Source organism: Perca flavescens, chromosome 21, assembly GCF_004354835.1.
Source record: "Perca flavescens isolate YP-PL-M2 chromosome 21, PFLA_1.0, whole genome shotgun sequence".
Classification (NCBI taxonomy): domain Eukaryota; kingdom Metazoa; phylum Chordata; class Actinopteri; order Perciformes; family Percidae; genus Perca; species Perca flavescens.
Window position 1 is genome coordinate 17,154,470 of NC_041351.1, and position 22,149 is coordinate 17,176,618.

Sequence of the window (22,149 nt, forward strand, 5' to 3'; positions counted from 1 at the left end):
GAGCCTAGTTGGCGTCTTGTTCATATATTTGAGAATGTTGTGTACCTGCGTCTAGTGCCATTTTTGCTCAATCAAGGCCATTTTCATTTGATAGTGTGTGATTGAATATTGCTGCATTTGGCATGTGGCTTTCTTTATAACAGAGCCAAGACTGTGTTGTGCTAATGATATTCATACAGCAGCACATACACTGTCATAATAAATTCCCCCTTTTGTACAACACATGGTAGAGCCTGGTTGTTTCGCCTTAAGAGGCTGCTTTAATTTCTTACTGCACTAGATACTTTTTTAGTTCATGGTACTTGTCTATCATTGTTTGATGGGAGTCTTTTGAGGTTACTAAGGCAACAGTTGAATCTAGTTTCATTTTGGCTGTTCTATCAATCTGTCTCACTTATTGTAGTTCTTCCATCAGCGACCTTAGAGTTAGATTTATCTTATCCGTGCTCACAACTACAGAGTAATGGAAGCAAATTAATTCCGGACATTGATTAGCAGTTGAACAAAGAACCCCTGTGGAGTGACTCCACAGGGAAGGGAATCCTGACATTGCTATAGACTTGGACGTCATTATTATGGTTTTGTTTAAACAAAAGTGTGTCAGATGGGCATAGTGGAAGGTGACTAAAGGAAAGTCTGGGAGCTCTGCCCAATCCATTAGGACAAATACAGTAGTTAGCATTGGCTTCATATAGTCAGCAGCCTCAGTCTGAGCCGATAAAGCACAAGACACATTGCTGTAATGACTAACTCCAGATATTTTAAAAATGTTTCTCACATTCAGAAGAATTTATAAGCCTTCCCGCCTGTAAGAAAATAAAAAAGGCCAAACATCTGGTGCAGTCGTGCTCCTTAAACAGGCAGAGGCACTGTTTGTCACCGAGCCAGAGGCAGAGTTACACCGTTGGTGGTACATTTCACAGGGAACAGTGCAGAGGATGAGAATCACCCCTGCTTCAACCACAGTGTAAGCTGAAGTCATCACCGGGTCCCAACCCTGACAACATCTTCAGCTACAATCAGCTCCAGGGCATCGAAGGCTCTTTCACTTTCTTACAAGTTCAAATTTACGTCCCCCTCGCTGCTTCATCCCCCTCCTCGGCATTGTCCTGAGGAGGAGGGGTCACTGCGGATTTGTGCAGAAAGAAAACACCTTTTTAAAGAGGATTTTAATGAAATCAAACACAGCCACTGCCTGCCACCCACATGCAGCAGTAACAAGTTTCTTAACCATTTGTATGTTCTGACCTTCTTGCTCGGCTCCCTGCATGCCAGTCTCTTCATTATGCATCAGATTAACACAAAAAGAGCCTTTGTTCTGGAATTACTTATAATTAAGTGTTGTATTGAGGATCATGGTCTTGTGTTATTGTCGTAGGGTGGTATTCTTTTGAGCTCATTGGAGGTTCAGTGAGCTGTCCAAACAGTCTAATTTAATTTGATGTTTGTGCATTCGTGTTGGGGGTGGGAGTTTGCTTGATTGTGCAGCAGTGCATGCAATGTGCTAATGTGCCAGTGCTTATAATTAGCACAGAGATGTATTGTAAAGGGTTGCAGAGCAGTCTATAGTATCCTTTGGGGGCCTATCAGTGCTATTTATATCATTAGTAGTTTTATGTTGTCTCCCGTGCCATTCATCTCCTTTGTCTGCAGTTTTAATATGAACACAATCATCACATGGTGAGGATTTCACCATATCCCTGTCTGTGTATTTGTAGCTCTTGTTTACAGTGCGTGGGTTTGTGTGTGTATGCCTGTCAGTAGCAGACCAGACATGTGTGTGGGGGGTCTGTGCCTGTAGTAAGCGCAAAGCCGCAGTGGAGCCCATCCCCTGCTCCCTCCCTGAGACGCCTTTACTTGTAGTGAGGAGAGGAGAGGAGCCGCAGCCCATGGACACTCCTTCCCCCGTCTCCAATTGGAAGAGAGAGGCCACCTCCCTCCCCTGCCTAATTGGTATGCAGGCGGCGCAGTGTGTGTATGAGGAGAGGGAAGAGAGAGAGAGAGGTAGCAGTCAGTGCAATGGGATAGAGGAGAGCGAGGAGGAGGAGGAGGAGAGTGAATGAGAGCTGCTGGATCTGCCTTGCCTGCGTGCCTGCCTGTCGTCTGCTGAAGCTGGGTTTACTGCCGCGCCACGCTGCACTGGCACAGAGCAGAGTCACGGCCCATTTGCACCACCGTCTGCACTCTCAGCACCAACACGGAGCCACACAGCACCGGTTCTTACCCCAGCGACACCCACCAGCAAGGAAATCCAGGGGCAGAGCTCACCAGGCTTTCTCCATCACCAAGGGGGGGACGCAGCAGCTACAAAGGGGGCCTGACGCTACAATTTAGGCACCAGCTGCTGCTTTAACCAAATCCCCCTCCACCTTATCCCATCCTTACCAACACCACCATCACTCCTGTCTTGCTCCTCCCTATGCCCTTGTCCGCGGCGGCTCCTCTCACCTCCCTGGCCAGTATATGGATAGAAGCTCCCTGTTTCAGCTCATACAAGAGCAGGTAAGCGAGTGAGCAGGCAGCGGCAGAGGTTTCTATGGTTACGGGCTCCTGGCCACCTCGCCGTCTATCCAGGGATTGAGACGTGGAGGCTGGGGGGTGAGAGCTGATGTTAGGATTGATAGCAGGGGCTGTTTGCACATGCAAAATGAGAGCGTGAGACAACACGACGGACGCAAGCATCATGGAGCCATGTGGGCCCAGAGAATGTGAGGTCAGATCATGAGCCACAGCAGGGGGGTCATCATGTCATGGTTTATGGGAATGAGGGAGGGAGGGAGGGAGGAAGGGTGTGTGTGCAAATAGAGGGATGGATATGCATGTATAAATGAATGTATAGATGGATTGATTGGAGCATTCTCTATTTGAGGAATGACACAAAATCGTACGACAATGGTCGTTTACAGCTGCTGCATTAGGGTTTGCAGCAATCATGCTGCATGTGCATGGATTTATGTCTGTTCCTGGGAATGTTTTCCTTTGTGCTTTTTCTTGATTTCTTGTCTTATTATCTCAGAGTCACAAAAACCAAAGATTGCAAGATTATTCAGCTTTTTCATTTCCAACGAGGCAGTGCCTTCTAGAATAGAAGCTGTTATTTGGCTTTAAACTTTTTTTCTTCTTTTTCAGCCCTGCTGTTGAAAACACAGTGTTAGTGGCCATATTTAGGCCAGTGGAAAATATTTATCTTGACATCTGGTTTCTTAGATTCCTCTTACCCAAACTGCTGTTTTTACTTTTCAGTCAGATCTATGTTTGAGTTAAGGTTTGGTCTACCATCTCCAAAATGAACAAGCCAATATGGATTTGAAGGCAGAAAGTTTCCTGAAGACATATGTTTTGTGTGTGAGTGTGAGTGTGAGTGTGAGTGTGAGTGTGTGTGTGTGTGTGTGTGTGTGTGTGTGTGTGTGTGTGTGTGTGAGTGTGTGTGAGTGTGTGTGCGTGTTAGCTCTAAGCCTTCTAATGTGTCTCGTGTTTTTGATGATGAACTGGGGTTTTGGCTGATGGACAGATAGATTGGGCAATCATTCTGTCCAAGAGGGAGAAATCAATTAACTGCTGAGGGGTTAGGGGTCAAGAGTGGCCCATCGACAACACATCGATCAACACACTCGAGAGCCTTGGGGAGGGGGGAGTGTGTGTGTGTGTGTGTGTGTGTGTGTGTGTGTGTGTGTGTGTGTGTGTGTGTGTGTGTGTGTGTGTGTGTGTGTGTGTGTGTGTGTGTGTGTGTGTGTGTGTGTGCGCAATCATGTGCACAGTTGCATTTTTATGAATGTGTTCGTGTGTTTTTATAACAAGTGGAGGAAGCCCGTGTGGGTTGAGTGAGAAGATGCTCTGTGGTCACACTGGTGAGTCATGTACTGTATAAGCACTACAGGGATAACAACTACTTAGTAATACCTCAACAACACATATTCCTTCATAGACACATTTGAATGCAGTATCAAAGAGGCTGACTCATCTGTGTCAATATCCATTTTCGAAGTAGCAGGTCCTTGGGCTGCAGATGAAGCCAATACTTCCACACTGTAAACGGCTGGTTGTTTTATTGATTGTGGGGTTTGCTTTGCTTGCACCACTATGTTCATATAGACAGGCCACAGTTGAGCACACTGTGGTCCTATTAAGCTCAAGTCTAGACCAAATCACTCACTCTGGCTGACAACAGGCTTTTTCCACTTTTGGGACTCCACGCAGCGGACTTTGATTTGGAAAAGGTCTCTCTAATTAAACCAGAATGAAGAGAAAACAGCTTTTGGACTGTGAAAAGGCAAGCTTGTTTTTAGCAAAGCCTGCTGCCTGTCTAAACATTGGGCACTTTTCTGCTTGTCTCATCCAGGAAAATGCCTTGTTTTTTTGCACTTTCAGATTTAAATAGTCACGTTCACTGGAGGCTTCCCACAACGACCACAGTGTCCCACCAGCCTCTAAGCAAATCTACAAGAGCACCTGGAGGTCAAGTGCTTTGCTTGGGGGCATTTTCTGCGTAGCCATTTGTAAAGGGAAAGGATTACTCTGTCACTGCTTAGTTTTTTTTTTTATAAACATTTAGATTTAAGCTACAACTGGCCTAAAATTCCCATCAGTCAAACACACATCAGATGTTTAAGGCACTAAACTTCAATGCTTTTGGGGTTTCCTAGAGTATTCCTCAATCAGGATGTTTTACCTCAAAAGAAAAACTGTGCATGCTTAGTTTATATGAGCAGTGCAGGTGTAAAGAAGAAGGGACATTGCAGCCGTATCACACAGAATCACATGAAAATGCTGCAGGGGGAGACTTGGAGTAGCAACTGTGGCAACATGAGTGAGTTTTTTTATTAGTCTTTGTCTGCAGGAGGTTGCAATGCTGAGCTCAGGCTATTTCTGGCCTATGCAGGCTCACACATATGCTCATGATCAGAGCACACACACACACACAGACGCCGTTTCACTGATAGTCTTTCTATTGCCGCGCCACTGATAAGGCAACTTATGGTCAGCAGCACCCAGCCACTAAAGTACTCTATCATTAGTTGGTGAATATATCCCCATGTGTCATCCAGTTCTTATCTGGCTTATGTGTATCTCTCCCATAAGGAATTGAGATTCTGAATACTATTTTGACATACTTATATCAAGTAGAGAGAATAGGGCTCCGTCCCTTTTCATCATTCTCTGATGCTAATTTGCATTGAGCTGTATTTGAAAATGCCTCTGGCTGTTTGTACTGTGTTTAAACGCCAGGAAATGTAGTTAGATGATTGTCTGCATGAAAGAAAATGCGGGTGTCTCTCTACACTCGTCTCCACTTGAGGAGAGAGTGGTTTGGATCTAACGGCCATCGCATCGCAGTGCCACAGTAGCAAATTTTGAGCATAATGATGGTAATGGCAGGGCAGAACGTGCATTGTGATGATTACTGAGTCAGTGGCCCAGTTGTTGGTGAACACCAGTGAGTCCTGAGGGCAGCAGAGATTAATCAAAAGGGTTTTATCTGATGCCATGCAAATATGCTCTGCCCTGTAAATGCCACTGCCCTCTGCAGATACACACAGCCCTGTCCAAGCTTGACAGCCTTGTTCACAGAGACCAAAGTAGTCCGTAGTATTGGCTCTGTGCCACGGGGGTTAGTCAGTGGGAACTATACCAGTGCTGGTGCTGCATTCCCACCTAATGGAAGTTATAATCACCATCTGCCAAAGTGTAGATACTGTTCATTCAACAACTATCAACCTTTCTAGCTCTTTTACTTTTGACATCAAATAATCCCTGTATTGTAAAAACAAAAACAGTTAGTCCTTCAGCTTACACCCTTTCGGTCTATGGTAAATCTATTGTGGTGTTGCGGTCTCTGTTTTGTCGAGACAGACATTGATTTGCCTCATTGTTATGTACATAATTAATGGAGACCAAATACTTTAATTTCAATATATCTGACCAGGTGGTAACCAATAATGGGGTGTGTTCAAACATGGATGCTTCAAGTCAGCTGGAGCCCTATTCAAAATAAATCTTAGTTTGAAGATTTAGGGTTACTTATACCATTCACTAATCATTTGTCATGCCAGAAAATAGTCCGATCAAAAAAATTCAATATGCTGTCATAGAAAACACATTTGAGAAGCTGGAAATTGTGAACTTTTGACATAATTTTCTTGACAAAATTACAAAAACAATCGATTATCAAAATAGTTGCCAATTCATTTTCTGCTGATTGACTAATCGATCAACCAAGTTTTGGCTCTCATATTGTTACCTTTGCCAGAGGAAAAGAAGAGCCTCATAAAACAGTTGAAATTGTGCCATCTTGAGTTGGCTGGTGATAATTAAAGAGAATGCATGCAAAGTGTAACCATGGGTATCTTTCTCTACTTTTTGCCTCAGCTGATGTAATGGCAGAATTAGCTACAACTCTCCTAGTGCGACATACAGAGTGCCATGTCATTGGTTGTGTGTCAGTCTTCTGCAGGTAGGACGATAGAAGTAGCTGTGTTTCAGCCCACTGGCTGTACGTCTATCATGGCTAGGTTTTGTGGTTTGTTCCCGGGCTGGAGGGTTCACCCTTGAGCCCCTGTGGAACAGACTGATAAGTCCGTCGTGGGCTGGGGTCAGTCGGAGTCGCTGCGGTGGAGGTAATAGAGGTCCCGAGGGTTAACACTGAGATCATTCCCCTGCAGTCAGCATTCCTCTTCTCTTTGCCCTCCTCCTTCTCCTCCTCCTCGTGTATACATTTCCATCCCGTGTCTTGTCCATCTCCTCCCACTTGCTCTTGAGCCAGCCAATTTGCTCTCTGTGCCTTAACACATCCAACGTCCATCCGTAATCTCCCGCCCCACCTCCCTTTACACTTAAACCCTGCGCCCGTCTTATTACCACCTCATTCTAATCTCATTGGTGTCTTCCCATCCATCTGTATTCTATTTTTCCTTCAGCCTTTCTTTTATCGTCTCTTTCTCTCCCCCCTTTTGTGTCTTTCCTTTGCCTCTTGAACGCCAATATGTTGAGGGGGAGTGGGGGGTGAATGCAAGAAAGGGATGACACGCAGGCGACTGGTAACCATGGCAATACATGCAGCTTGTCAAAGTGTCGCCCTCACCAGTGTTGGATTGCTTCAATAACTGCCTCCCTCTCAGCTCTTTTCCCCTCCTTCTTCCAACCTTTTCTTCTCTCTGTCTCTTCCCCCTTGTTCATCCACGTCACCAGCCTTCCCGGGAAAAAAAAACAGGCTCTTCTTGCCAACACTCATTCATCTCAGTACCTCATCTTACTAATTGATAGCCCTAATTGGCTACAAGAACCAATCCCCCACCTCCTTGTATCCTCGGCAGACAGGCTCCCCCTGTGCAACATTCTTCCTGAATAAAGTCAGACTATGAAGGGAATAGCATCTGTGCAGAATGACAGCTCAGTGTCAACACTTGGTTTGCGTAAATGTGCACAACCATATACAGTTTGCCTCTGTGCTACTGCTGTACGTGCAGTGACGTGCTGACATATGGAGGCTGACAGTAATCAGACGTCCCCCGTGTGGCTCTCTGTTCCCCCTGTCAGCCTGGGCTGAGCCAGGAGCACATTAGAATCTGATCTATCTCCCCTTTGTGGCAAGTGGATGCAGAGCACTGGAGTGTGTCACAGCCTTCTTATAGGAAAAAGAAGAAGAGCCAGACTGCTGGGTTAGGCGCACAGAATAACAGACAGTGGCGAGGCGTTTTTAGTCTCTGTGCGTCCTTGCTTGATTTCTGGCTGGCTCTGCTCTTCTCTTTTTTCATACCTTCTACTTCTACTGTTTCTTTAACTTCATCATTTTTCATGTCTTTCATTTGACCAACCGACCACCCACCTCACCTCCCTCTCCCATGTTCGACCTACCCTCTCTGCTGTCTTTTTTGTGCTGTCTCTTCCCCTGTATTCCCCACATGCCACCCTGGTGCCCAACACATCACAAATTCTTGCCATAGCTGCACCATTTTGTTTAGCGAGCCTTAAAGACAGAACAGGGCCTTGTTTTAGCAAACGTCCATTGGACACTCAGATAAGGGGATTATCTAAAAATAGACCTAGGCCATTTTTTTCCCATCTTGGTTCATTTTTGGTTTACAAATTTGCTTTTACGTGCTTTGCAGATGGCCTTGACATTGCTGGCTGTCAGGAGCTGAGTGTTGAGATTATACAGAGATGTGTGACAGACAATGACCAAGAGGGAGGTAGTATAGTATGGATTTTGCCCTTGTGTAAACAGACCTCATTTAAACAATGTGCATGATGTGAAGTGTGTTGAGTGTGTGTGTGAATGAGTGTTATCAGTAAATGCCCTTGAGACATCAGTGGTTGTGTGCGTACAGAATCTTGGTTAATATTGTTTAATACCCATTTATATGCAGTCATGTTGGTGTAAAGAAAGTAGTGTTAAAGTGTCATAACTGACAAAATAGCTTCACTACATCAGCCAGCAGTGGGAAAACACTCATTCCAAGTCAAGCATCATAAAACTAACCCATTAGTTCCTGCCTCCACTGTGCTCTCCCAGGTGAATACATACATACGTTTTCAGGGGAGTGATAAAAGCAGATTAAATGGAATTAAAGGGATGCTTGTGTTCAACTTAATGTCTGCGAAAAAACTGGAAACAGTGTAGCAGAGCATATACAGTAAACATGTTTAGGAGAAAGGATACACACACACACACACACACACACACACACACACACACACACACACACACACACACAGGCACACACACACACCAATGGATTCCCAGATTGATCCCTAGCTCCGTAGTTGAGCAGTAGAGCTTTAAGCTTTGAGCCTCCTGCAGTCAGGACTGACACAGCGCAGCGGGGTTTAATGCTGCTCTTCTCATGCAGCCGATGAAATGCCTTTGTCTAACCATGTCAGAGCAGGCCAGGTCCAGACGGCAGCCTAGACAGGATTCTTCCTGTGTACTCAAGACATGGGCATCGATGATCCAGCACGACTGACTCCACACTGACGCAACATCTGAAAGCTCACTCCTCCCTGGGGCATCCAGAGGCCGTCGGTTTACTGTCTGAAACCTAATGAGGCTGTGTTAGCATTCAGGAAATAGTAAAATGAGAAGCGGCAAGGGCTCTTCCCATGTGGTCTCTTTGTACCGCTCCAGTTTGTCCTCAGGCACATTTTCACAAACACACTCGGATGTACTAAGGAGAGCTGGCATGAGAAATTAACACTTCATTGCAGAGCAATTGAATGCATTTAAGAGGAGAAGGTGAGGGAAGAAAATCAAGTAACAAGTAAGTGAAGCTGCCGCCCGCCCAAAAAAACCCACATTACATAAACCCAGCGTGGATGCACGCTCTATACTTTACAAGCCATTTTTAAGAGTGTGCTATTTTAGACAGCCACATTTTTATGACACTCTCCCGCTTAAATCAATTACGAGGAACAGCACTGGCATCCAGATGTCAGTGAGTGGTGATTTTTTTTTTAAAAACACACTGACTACAAACTGAAAATGTGACCACGGTCGGACCAAATGAATAATAAAATCAAATAAAGCAACCACTCAGAAACTAATGTCAACCCCATTTAATGCTGAGGGATTTCTTTATTTAAAGGTCTCATGGCATGGAAATTTCACTTCATGAGGTTTTTTAACATTAATATGAGTTCCCCCAGCCTGCCTATGGTCCCCCAGTGGCTAGAAATGGCGATAGGTGTAAACCGAGCCCTGGGTATCTTGCTCTGCCTTTAAGAAAATGAAAGCTCAGATGGGCCGATCTGGAATCTGTTCCTTATGAGGTCATAAGGAGCAAGGTTATCTCCCCTTTCTCTGCTTTGCCCGCCCAGAGAATTTGGCCCACCCATGAGAAAGAGAGAGACATCATGGCTTTCAAACGAGCAAAGTGGCAGTTAGTCAAGGCCACACCCCCACCCTCTCCACCTTGCACCCCCCCCTCCCGTCCCCCCTCCCCCTCTCCTCCTCAATAGCTACAGACACAGAAATGGCACATACTAAGGAAAGCTCATTGTGAGACTGGCTCAAGTGGCTGTAATTCTTTACCAAGACTGAATTTCGGTAAAGAGACTTCAGATACAGTATTAGGGGACCACTGAGGCCTATATAAAAGCATCCAAAAAGCAGCATGCCATGGGACCTTGAAGAGAAACTGCAGGTTACTGCGTATTAGAATGAGATGCCCGCCTGTCTTCTCTCGCTATAGCCATCCTGTGGTTTGCTGTGAAAGACCTGCTCCTTTAATGAGGTTGATTGGGGCTTTTTCTTTAGGCAGGCCTAATTGGTAGAGGCAACGCAGCTTAATTAATACTGCTGTCACTGTCTTAGCTCATGGCTTCAGCCCTGTGGCTCTCATTTGTCTTTATGAATATCTACTGTGTCTCTGTGTATACATCTTAGCTGTCTATTACTGATGCACTCTCCCTCAGGGCAAACTGACGCTTCATCTCTGCAGTGCTGTTTATCATGAAAAGAAAAAAAAAACATGATGAATAACTGAAATAGCATTTTCAATACATGCATTATCAGCAATGTAATTTATATCCTAATTGTCTAAAAGTGGGCTGTTGTTTTTGCAGCTGGACCCAGACAACACCGGTTTCATCGCAGTGGAGAACTTCACCAGCTTGGTGGAGCACCATGAGCTGCAGCTGGACCCGTCCAAACTGGACATGCTGTTAGCCCTGGTCCAGAGCAATGAAGAGGGACAGGTGTGCTACCAGGAGCTCATCGAGCTGGTGAGTGGAAACCAGACGTACGTACACAGCTATACAGAGAGTAATGCAGAGGGAGTCGCATGAGGCATTTCATGTCCTGCAGCACAGACGCACATTTCCACACATACACCCGCTTTTGTTGGATTTCAGAAAAGGTTACAAAATTGATTCAGACAGAGCCTGGCAAGCTCCGCAGTGGCGAAAATTGACTCGACCATTCAGGTTGTTGTCCTGCAAAAGGAGGATCAATCTTTCCAGTTAATGTGTCGGTAAATCCAGGCACTTAACCTCACAAGCCGTGCACAGCGAGCACTAGAAAACACTCACACCAAGCTGACAGAGCCACAGTATTAGAGCAACCACTTTGATTTATCATAACTGATATATTCAAACAAAATGAACATATTAAATAGTGTAACAACAACAAGACTGATACTGTGCAAGAACATGTTTTATATACTGATGTGAGAACAGTGTGTGTGCTATTATGTTCTCTTAGTTACAGTTTTTGTCCTCTTTATTCTCTGCCTCTTCTTTTTCTTCGTTTCCTGCCTCTTCACATGTGTTTACTAGAAATTCACAAAAAGATGTATGTGCGAATGGCTGATTCTCCTTGATGGATTAATTGGAGTACGGAGAAGAGCACCTGCTTGTCGTAAGAGCCAAGATTAATTCAATACAATTCCTGGAATATTTTCACTTCACTTTTCATTTCCCCCCTCTCTTGCTTTTTCTCTCTCTGTTTATCAGTCTCTTTTTTTGTATCTTTTTCTCTCCCCTTGTGTTGTCCAGGGTTTGTAATGAAGGCCAAACAAGGCCACTCAATTTGGAGCAGGTCCCATTTCTAAAGTCTGTGCCACTACAGAGAAATCAGTGTTGAGGTTCTGCTCCCACAGTGCAGCCTCTCCTTTCCTTAATGGAAGTGTACAACTATCTTCCAACGCCATTCTTGAAGTGTTATTATTTTAATTTTTTTTTTGATCCATCTCATTTCAGTGCATTCTCATCTTCCCTTCTTCAAGCCAATGTAATATTATCCCCTCTTTCTTTGAACCTGCCTCTTTGAACCCTCAGATCTCCTTTCCTTCTCTTTCATTCTACACTCGTGAGCATACTGTATGTCATAGGGGAAAAAAAAACACCTGCCTCGCCTCAGAAAGCACCAGGGAGACACTTTTAAAATTGCCCATTAGCCAAATGCTAATTGCCTTCGATTAGCCCAGCATTGGTAGTAGCAGGCAGTAATTTGAGAACGCCCAGTCTCATACAGATATCGACCCCCAGGTTTGATTTTAAAGATTTGTCTGATACACACACATGAACGCAGGCCATGTCCACACATGTTCTGTGCATGCATAGAATTTGCATATATACAAGCGTTTTTATTATTAATTAATGTAGCCACACTCCTACTCCTCCTGATATACACACACTGTCTCAAATGCAGACAGACTATCATTTATACACATGAGCACTGCCAGTACAGATTTGCTGACTAATTTAGAGGATATTCAAATGTTAATGTGAATCTGGCCTCCTGTCGCGCAGCACGTGATGCATGAACTCTGTAGGTTCCCTGGGATGAGCTCCAGGCTGACGCTCTGAAAGTGCCGCATGTAGCATGACATTTTCAACCAGGTCATCAACGAATACCCCCGGCTTCCTTTCTCTCCTCCACTCCTTTCTCTCTACTGCACGCTGACTAATTTTCATCTAAGTTTCTCCAGTCTCTCTCAAGCCCGAATTCTCTGCTTTTTGTCCGACCCTTCTCTTCCTCTATCTCCATTCACATCTCTGTGTCTCAGGCAGATTTATTAAGTAGCGCTTTATGGTGTGTGACAGATGACAGTTGAAATTTGATTTGGAAAGTTCAGTGCTGCCATTATATCATAGCCAGTATCATAGGCAGTGCCTCTAATGTGGTGTCTGTATTGATTGATTGGATCTCTCCTGCATCGTATTAAAATGGACATGGCAAGTGTGTGTGTGTGTGTGTGTGTGTGTGTGTGTGTGTGTGTGTGTGTGTGTGTGTGTGTGTGTGTGTGTGTGTGTGTGTGTGTGTGTGTGTGTGTGTGTCTGCGTACCCTCAGTCCATGCCTTTTCAATGCTTTTAGCCTGTAAGTGTTTGTCAGTTAACGGGTGTGTTCAACATTTTTCTGATTTGTTGTTCTACATTCACTCAGTGGAGCCGTGCATCCACGGTGCTTTTCTCGACCTCAGTGAGTGTAAATGTGTTTGAATCGCGCCGTTAGGCAACAGTTTCTGTGTGTGCGTGTGCATGTGTGTATGCGTGTGTGTGTGCGTGTGTAAGTACAAGACTGTCTCTGACATCGTTCATGTTCAACCCATTTTTCATGCAGGGTGATCTTAGCCAGAGAACTCCATCAGTTCTGCCAGAGGGGTGAATAAGTAACGCTCTGCTAAAACCTCTCTTGGGGAACTGTATACACACACACACACACACACACACACACACACACACACACACACACACACACACACACACACACACACACACACACACACACACACACACACACACACACACATATATATACTCACCAAGAGTATGGTCTGTATCTGACTACTAATCCACATCAGCAGCACAAAAATTCCACACAGCAAGACAACCAGCACACATTTTTACACGTTTACGCAAAGTAACACACGCAGGTTTCGTCAATGCATGAGGCTGAGAGACACCAGAGGGGGCAAAGTTCACACATGGGCCTTTGGGGGGGACGATTCTGTGATAGACGAGCATCTGCTAATGGACTGAGAGTACAGTAAGCCTGAAGTCGGATATATTCCTATGTGTGTAACTGCACGTATCGATTTCTTTAAAGAGAGTCCTCTGATGCTGTTATGTATCAGCTGTGTAACTGAAGAAGTGTGTCATTGTTTTCCTTCGGGTGGTAATTTGGCTAATGTTTGACAGAGATCCAAAATGGCTGCCATGGTTAATTACACGGGTAGATGGTGTATTTTAGAGATTATGGCGAGGGATTCTCTTTGTTCAGGTTGGAGGATTTGAAGACTGTTGCTTTGTGCCTCATTGTTACCTTTCTGCCCAATTGGTGAACCTACTTTTTCTGTTGTAATATGTACATAATATGTTTTCAATTTTTTTTCTTTTGTCACATCCAAAGCAGTATTGTAAGAAAGAGAGCACTTGCAGAGAGCAGAAATCACCTTCACCAACAGGCCCAGTCGAAAGACGCTGTAGTTGATATACAGTATTTAAAAGTTTTTTGAAGTCACATTATTACCCACAGTGCATCTGTCTCCAGGGACACAGATGCTACCTATCAACATCACATCACACACCAAACTCCAGTCAAGGCTTTCTGTTTTAGATGGATTGCAAGCTAAAAGTGATGCACTTTGCTTAAGTGTCCTGGAGTGAAGGTTTGTTTTTTTTCTCCGTTTTAGCACCACAATGATTAAACCATGAAGGAAGGCCGCAAACTGCTGAGGGGAAAAAGGTGGACTCTCATTTTAAAAGGATTTGGGCAAGAAAGAACCTGAATATCTGGGTCAGGGTAGAATCTGTGAGGCGGAGATCAGTGATTTAGATTCTGAGAGTGTATGTGTGTATGTGTCTGAGAGAGAGAGTTAGGGAGAGGGAGTTTTTAGGTCTTCTGAATGACTCACAAATTAGATAGTAGTGAGACTTTTAGTGTGATGGTGGTGAATCACTATGTAAACTCAGTTCATTGTCGCAGCCTTCTAATATTCTAGTGAAGGTAAATGATTTTTCATGTGTGTCAACAAATATGGCCGCCACAATAAACTGAGCAAAAAAATAATAATTTACAGATTTTTTAAATTTCCAGTGCAGACACCTGACTATCCTTTAAACCGTGTGTGTTTTTTATTGTTATTACTAATAAGTATTGAGCTGTGAGGTATTGGCCATGTGGTGTTGCTAATTAATCCATCAAGGACAATTGACTAGAGCTGAGAGCTGCATGTACAGCAGCTACCAAGAGGAGGAGGAGGAGGATGGACTCCTGCTGTTTGACACACACACACACACACACACACACACACACACACACACACACACACACACACACAGCTGTCAGTTTGGCCCATTCAGTCGGAATGCTATCTTTATCTTCGTGCTCTTACCCTCAGCATCAATTATTCCCTGGCAGACGTTGCTTCGTCAGGAAACTTGTACCGTTAACGATGCACAAGTCAGAGGTTTTCCCTCTCTGACGTTTTATGGGATGAGATGTGATTTTTGGTGCACCTTTGCTCTCTGTCACTCCTCTCAATGCGTTATCTTATGTTTTGGCTCCTCGTTTGCGCCTTATTGTCTGTTCGCCGTCTCTCTCCTGTCGTCACTTCAAAAGGCTGCTAATACTAACTTTAGAGGCGGCAGTCCTGCATGTCAGAGTAGGCGAAGCAAAGTGATCGCTATGCTTAGCTGTGTCTCCTCGGAGCACATTTTTACAGAGACGGCATGAATGGGAGAGAATAGAATGCGATGGGGAAGAGGCGGCAGGTGTTGTCACCGAGCCAAACAAAGATGAAATAAACTCAGAAACAGAAACTTTTATTTAAAGAAGAAAGCCAATAGAAAGGAAGAATGCACACTTATATTTACATCACTTAACCTCTCTCTATCCCACCACTTTTCGTCATATAAATGTCATCTTTTTCATTGTGAATTCAACAATATGAAGATATATTTAGAATGAGAAAAGAGATGTCTCACCTTCACTGTCCATTGGCGGCATATGGAATCGAGCTCACCCAGGCAGGCAGCTCATCTTCCCCTGTTAATTCCCCCCTCTCTGCCTTCTTATGTCCCTCTACTCCTCTTCTTTTGCTTTCACTCCCTGCCTCAAGTATAGTATAATTGCATTTTCCAGGCCTGATTTCCATACTAAATATGTATCCTTCCATCTGTGGGAGAGCCAGCAACCCAGCTCGACACCGTTCTGGTTATCACTGTGCAACAGGCCCCTCACACCCTCACTGTAGTGTACAACCACCAGTGTCATAATTACCCACAGTTAGGGTAGTTACCACTTCCAGCTCTGCTAACTTCCAAAGCGGATTAGCACTTTTTTTCTTCAGTTTTTTCCTCAGTGATTTCTTGAAGAAAAAAAAAAGTCTGCTACTCCATTTATGGAGCAATCTGTGGAGCATTTCTTTTTCATTATTTGCTCATGTATCTACAGTCTTTGTCCTCCAGTATATTTAGCTCATTAGCTTTTATAGATATTGACACTCAGTTTCTTTCACCATGCCCCCTACTGTGTCTACAAGCAGCAGGACCTGGCTAATGAATGGTGTACTTTAATAGCGGGTTGTACTTCCTACAGGCCCCCTCTGGAGGTTTCATTACACTTCGTACAAAGCTGCCATATTGTCTAAGGTTACTATTATTAGAAACCTCTACATAAGGTCTGCTGTTGTAGATTTATACTGTTAATCATTGCAGCTGCTGCCCACATGCCCTCTTTCTCCTCCTTCACTGCTTTTCCTGCAAACTAATTTTCATAAAGTGTCACGTCACATTATAGTACATATTTTGATTTAGAGATAATTGCATAGTCTGCCAGTTGTCCCCAAAGGAGCTGTATTGTTTTAGCTTCTCTGGAGACTTCAAGCATCTGGCAGTGCTACTGAATATTAAGGAAATCGTACCTGTGAAGCATGCATGCTGGTTTTCTATAAGGAAATGCAGACATTAACTGTAAAGGATCCCTGCTGTGAGTAGCTGGTCAGACAGAATATTCAGTGGTAACTCTGGTGGGAAAGAACCCACTGTGTTGGTATCCAGACAGTTCTCTGCTTTGGCTGTCAAAATAGTGGCATTAGGATGGTTTTCATCCTAAGCCTCTATTAAAGAACGTATCAAGAGTTGGTCCTGCTGGCCTGCAGGCTGCTGCAAAGCTCCTGCTCACTTAGCAAACCTGGAGTCTGTGATAACATGAATACACACATACACACACACACACACATCCTCTCTTTCTATGCAATAGTTCCACTTAACAAAGATTTGCTTTTCAAGGGCAAAATCACTTCAACAGTCCATTTGTTATGATGTCTGAGCTGCAATCAACCCTGCCAACTGTCTAAATCACAAACTTCTTGTACATTATTTAAGTTTTTTATCAGCCATTCATATTCAGCTGCAGTTCTGTCATCTGTCTTGTGGCAAAAAAGTGATCGGCAGTTGTTTAGACGTGTAACATGGCTTTGATATTAATATTTTAATTGCTGCTGAGATATATGAGGAAAAAATGATTTTATTTCTAACGCCAGTTAAGCATTAAGCATGAATAGCAAAAAAGAAAATTCACAGTTCATTGATGTCTCTGAACAACTGTCAGAACAACAGAAAAAGTCTGAAATGAAAATAATAATAATTCTTTTTCCCCTGACAATTTGGTTATAAAAGTAGAACTTACATAATCTTTCACACTATCCCTTGTGAAATCCGTACTTTATGAATGTAGGCTCCCCATCTAGGATGATTAGTCACACTGATGAGCTTCTCCTCAGTTTACATGAAAAGAAGCTATCCTCCCACCCTCACCTAGCATGAAGATAGTTATGGATTTAATTGCTAAAATGAAACATTCAGCAGCAGGCAATGATGAGATCTGTTCATCCTGGTAAGATGTGGTCTTCCAGCTGCTGAAAGTAATTCTCATAAAACAGCTCGAGCCAAGTTTATTGCAAGAAACATTAAGTCGTCAAGTAGCAAAAACAAACACAGGGAATGACCTGTCTGCTGATTTCTTAAGGTCACAATAATAAACTAGCCTTTCAGTTGAACAAAAACAACTTTCTCATCTATTCTTATTAAGATGTTTTTGGAAAATATGCTTATTTGCTCTCTTGCTGAGAAGATTGCTACAACTCTCATATCTGTTCGTTAAATATAAGGCTACAGCTGGCAGTTGGTTTAGCTAACTTAGCTTAGCATAAAGACTGAAAAACAGTATGTCAAAGGTAACAAAACCACCTACCAGTACCTCTAAAGCTCACTAATTAACACGTTTTATCTTGTTTGTTTAATCCGTACAAAAATCAAAGCGTAAAATCAACAAATTGTGTTTTTACGGGGATTATATGCCAATTATGTGACTATTTCTTTGCCTGGAAGTAACTGCCTGCCAACCTCAACCTCATGGTGAAGACTTCAGGAAATTAAACGAGATTTATCGGTTAGTTAGTGAACTGTAGATGGGCTCGTAGGCAGATTAATTACCTTTGGACAGAGGTAATGAGATAGTTAGGTTATTCCCAAAATGCATGAACTATACATTTAAATAAAGAGAAAACATGTCCTGTTAGAAGTAAGTAAACTGATGTTTTTTAAGCTCCCATCAGTCTGATTTGGAAAACTATGTTCATCGCTCCTCTGAGTTTCTTTAAAATCCAAGCAGTTGCCCACAAGATATTGCACTGAGCTTCTGAGAGTAATACATGCATGTTTTTTCACCTTTTTCCTCAGATGAGCAGTAAGCGCTCCAGCAGTTTCCGACGGGCCATTGCGAATGGCCGCCGAACGCTGCAAAGGGAGATCCTGTTGGACGAGACGGGGCTCGGTCTGTACAAACGTTTTGTGCGCTATGTGGCCTACGAGATCCTGCCCTGCGAGACGGACCGGCGGTGGTACTTCCACCAGAACCGCCTGTGTCCCCCGCCTGTCTTCATTGCCATCGTCACCATCGTACAGGTGAGATTTAGGAGGTGACGTCATCACACACCGAGCTGAATATAGATTTTTCTACTGATGCAGCCCACTGATTCAAATATTCCTAAAACACAATATTTTAATTGAGTATGTGTGTTACTAACCCACAACCCTGACTTTCGACTGTAGAAACTGATTTTAGACTTCTTACCCACTGAAAAGATTCAGGGGCTTAGTGGGTGCATTTAATGCCATTGCTCCAAGCTGAAACCCTCAGTCAGCCTGCATACAGGGATTTTTATTTTTTAGACACTGATTTTCGAACTTGGAAACCAGGACAGTAAGCACCCTGGCCACCACAGTGGCATTAAATGACCTATTATATTCATTTGGGGAAAAAAGGAAAACCACTAACATGGACCACTGTTGAATGGTTGAGGATTAAGCGGCGAAAATAACCTACAGCTTTTACACAAAACTTCCCCTAAAATCATCGTAATTCAGAGGAAAGAAAGCCAAGTGCTCTTATAATGCCTCCAATTGGCAATGAATGGGCTGTAATGACAATGAGGATGTGATAATAACGGTTCACATTCGTTTTAATTCACAGAGACAATGAGTCATTATTCTATGAAAAGAAATTAATGGAATTGAACCAGATGTGCCTTTTTTTCTGCAGGCAGTAATTGTCTCCCCAAGTCTAATAAGCATCAGCTGAGGAATACAGAAAGAGAACGTCACATGTCTTTCATATAGCACAATGGGGTTTTGTTTTGCACCTTTGTACCAGCAGTCTGCAGAGAGAGTGTGTAATGGGTTTGGTGTCATTTTGCAGATTATCGTGTTCATGTGCTATGGCATCATGCTAAACAAGTGGGTACTGCAGACCTATCAGCCCGACTTCATGAAGAGCCCCCTGGTCTATCATCCCGGCCACCGTGCACAAGTGTGGCGCTTCTTCAGCTACATGTTCATGCACGTTGGGTACGCTCACAAACCTCCACTTAACCTCACATTGATGTCTGCAGCACTGGTTCAGTTCAAATCTGGTTGGTTGTTGTTGCAGACGATGCACAGCTGTAGGAGGAACACCTATCTTGTGCTTTCATTAGAATGTTGTTCCCTTTCTGTGCTCTCTCATCAGTTTGGAGCAGCTGGGGTTCAACGCTTTACTGCAGCTGATGATTGGTGTTCCTTTGGAGATGGTCCATGGCATCTTACGAATAAGTCTGCTTTACATGGCGGGAGTGCTGGCCGGTGAGTGTCTTTTAAAATAAGTGTATTATTATGGAAACCAGCAGTTCCTAAAGTGGGTGCCTTTTTTTACCTTGGGGTGCCTCAAGACAAGACTTGTTAATTTCCATTAATTGTATTGTACATTTCTAACAAAACTAACACTGATGTAATTAATATATATATATATATATATATATATATATATATATATATATATATATATATATATATGTAACAGATATTCATGGTGTCATTTTTTTAGCTAAAAAGGTGTGTCCATGTGTGTAGTGTGGGTGGACTTGGTGGTGGGGGAACAACTGGTGTAAAGTATGCAGTGATGTAACACATATCTGTATATCTGTATATCTGTAGTGACATACTGTAGCTTGTTTTTTGTTTCATTATTGTTTGTACAGTCTGCTACTCATAAAAATGCTATGCTTTTTATTTTGTTGGTACCTTGGTCATTCATCAACTCAAAGGTCTGGTATGTTGTACTTTATTATTTGCTGTGTAAAAAACAACAGTTACTTTTAGCATTGAATATATTAGGCTGAATTTGTTAGCATCTCGTCCTCATACCGACACCCCTGAGTGGCCTGTTTTTTAGTTTTGATAATAAATGCCGACCCGGCTGGTGGCCCAGACCTTTGAAAAATATACAAGTCACCAAACCAAATGCAGCCGAGCTGTGCCCAGAGGTCGGGCTGCAGCACTCAAGTCTTTGTTGACGAGAAACCTCATTAACTTTCATCCCCCTCCAAGCCAGTTTGGAGATTGGAGATTTTTAAATCCGCACTGATTGCTGGATGTGGTTTTCTCACTGCAGTTTTGTGCTGTTAATGCGTATTTTCAGACGTCATATCAACACTGCTGCATAAACCTCTTTTCCCTTTCATCTTCACTGGGAAACAATTTGTGTCTTGGATCTCCTAAATATCTTGCTAACCATTATTTGATTACTGTAGAACAATAACCTAATTCATATTGAGTTATGTTTGTTTATTTTCAGTAACGTGATTTTTAGGCTAAATATCCAAGTTCGGAGTATGGAGTTGAAGTTGCTCAAACTCTTGCTGTGTAAAAGTCAAACCCTCACTTCCCAATACACTCACATGCACACACACTCTTAGCACTCATAAATTATTGCAGCTTTGATTTATTAGAGAAAGCAAGCAAGCATGGGACTTGGAGGGGGGAAAAGTGGGCGAGTGATGCAGGGTTTCTCTCTTGGGAATCAGCCTATAAGTGCAGTTTGAGATGCTGTTTGGAGATTTAAGCTGCCGCCTGAATTAAAAAGGAGGAGAAGGCAGCGAGGAGATGGTGATATTTATAACCCCAGAGCCCGGAGTTGAACTGCATTCATTAGAATTTCTATGCACGAGTTACACTGTGGTGATCAAAAAATAAATTTGTGTAGCAGTGTGCAATTAAATTAGATTTTTTTTTTTCTGCATTTAACTTTCAACAAAGTAATAAATGAATTCCTTATAAACAGTGAGGATGAGCTTAGCTGCCTCAGTCGGTCACATGCGGATGAACAACTTTAAGCGGCATAATAACTTCACCTTCTGATTCTGGTTGATGGAGTGGAAATTGGAGCTGTGCTGGCACAAATGTTGTGATCTATGGGGAAATAGTCCATTGAAAAGCAGGTCGGGAAGTGCACCTGGACTCTTTGTGTGTGTTTGGAGTTTTGGAGGAGTCAGTGGGGGTTAATGACGAGAGAGACGGCGCCACTGCTTCCAGGTGAGGGATCAGGCGAAGGCCACCGCCACGGCTTTGGGTGCAGCAAGAGGTTTTGGTGTCGTGAGACACACCGGGCGTGAGGATGGCATTGTTGCATGGAAAGATTTTTCATTTTATGCAAGTCAACGTGATGAATTTGCAATCCTTCAAATTGGCTTTTATAGCAATTCTTTTAACGTTAAGGTGCACTTTTTGAGTTTTAGGACCTGATATAAAGACGTTATTAACAACTATGAGTCTTATTACAGAACCCCTTCTAAGGTGTATGAATTAAAAGGACATGTTTTTAGTTTATCCTCTGAAACCTTGAAAAGAGAGAGCATACATTCATTTTGATGTTCTCCCACTGAGAGAGCACCTATTTGACCATCATATTTGTTAAGTGGCCATTTCTCTGCAGAATGAGAAATAAATGTTGACGTTAAAAAAAAAAATGGAAAAGGCCATGCATTGAAATGACTACAGAGGACATGTAACAAATGTGTACCATTGATTATTTACAGCCTTGTTTGACATTTTCAAATTGCAACAATATGAGATGAATGCATAAAGTTCATGTAACAAACGTTATAGCCATGCTAGCTGCCTGACTCTATGCCCAGTAGATACTTTAAATTTAGATATGTGAATTATAGGATCTATGTATTTGTTCATGTACCTCTTCCTAGCCTCCCCTTCCCTTTTTTCACTGATCTATTAAATGTCTGTGTGTGCGTGTGCGTGTGCACAATTTGGTTCTTAGTGATTTCACTGCCTCACACACAGCTTTCCCCTCAGTCTTTGTAAACTCATTGTTGCTTGTG

At 43.2% G+C, this 22,149-nt stretch overlaps 1 protein-coding gene across 4 annotated transcripts in view; it reads left to right on the plus strand.

Annotated features, from left to right (window-relative positions):
- The first annotated feature begins 2,463 nt into the window (after window positions 1-2,463).
- rhbdl1 (rhomboid, veinlet-like 1 (Drosophila)) overlaps window positions 2,464-22,149 on the plus strand; it is a 37,514-nt gene continuing 17,828 nt past the window's right edge. The window contains exons 1-6 of one of the 4 annotated variants that reach the window (XM_028568448.1): window positions 2,464-2,502; window positions 3,989-3,991; window positions 10,558-10,716; window positions 18,179-18,403; window positions 19,197-19,345; window positions 19,506-19,618. In XM_028568448.1, coding sequence (XP_028424249.1) covers window positions 2,464-2,502; window positions 3,989-3,991; window positions 10,558-10,716; window positions 18,179-18,403; window positions 19,197-19,345; window positions 19,506-19,618 — 688 coding nt within the window. Of the gene's footprint in view, window positions 2,503-3,988; window positions 3,992-10,557; window positions 10,721-11,830; window positions 11,855-13,456; window positions 13,477-18,178; window positions 18,404-19,196; window positions 19,346-19,505; window positions 19,619-22,149 lie in introns of those variants that run through there. The other 3 variants (XM_028568449.1, XM_028568450.1, XM_028568451.1) reach the window with 3 other exon arrangements.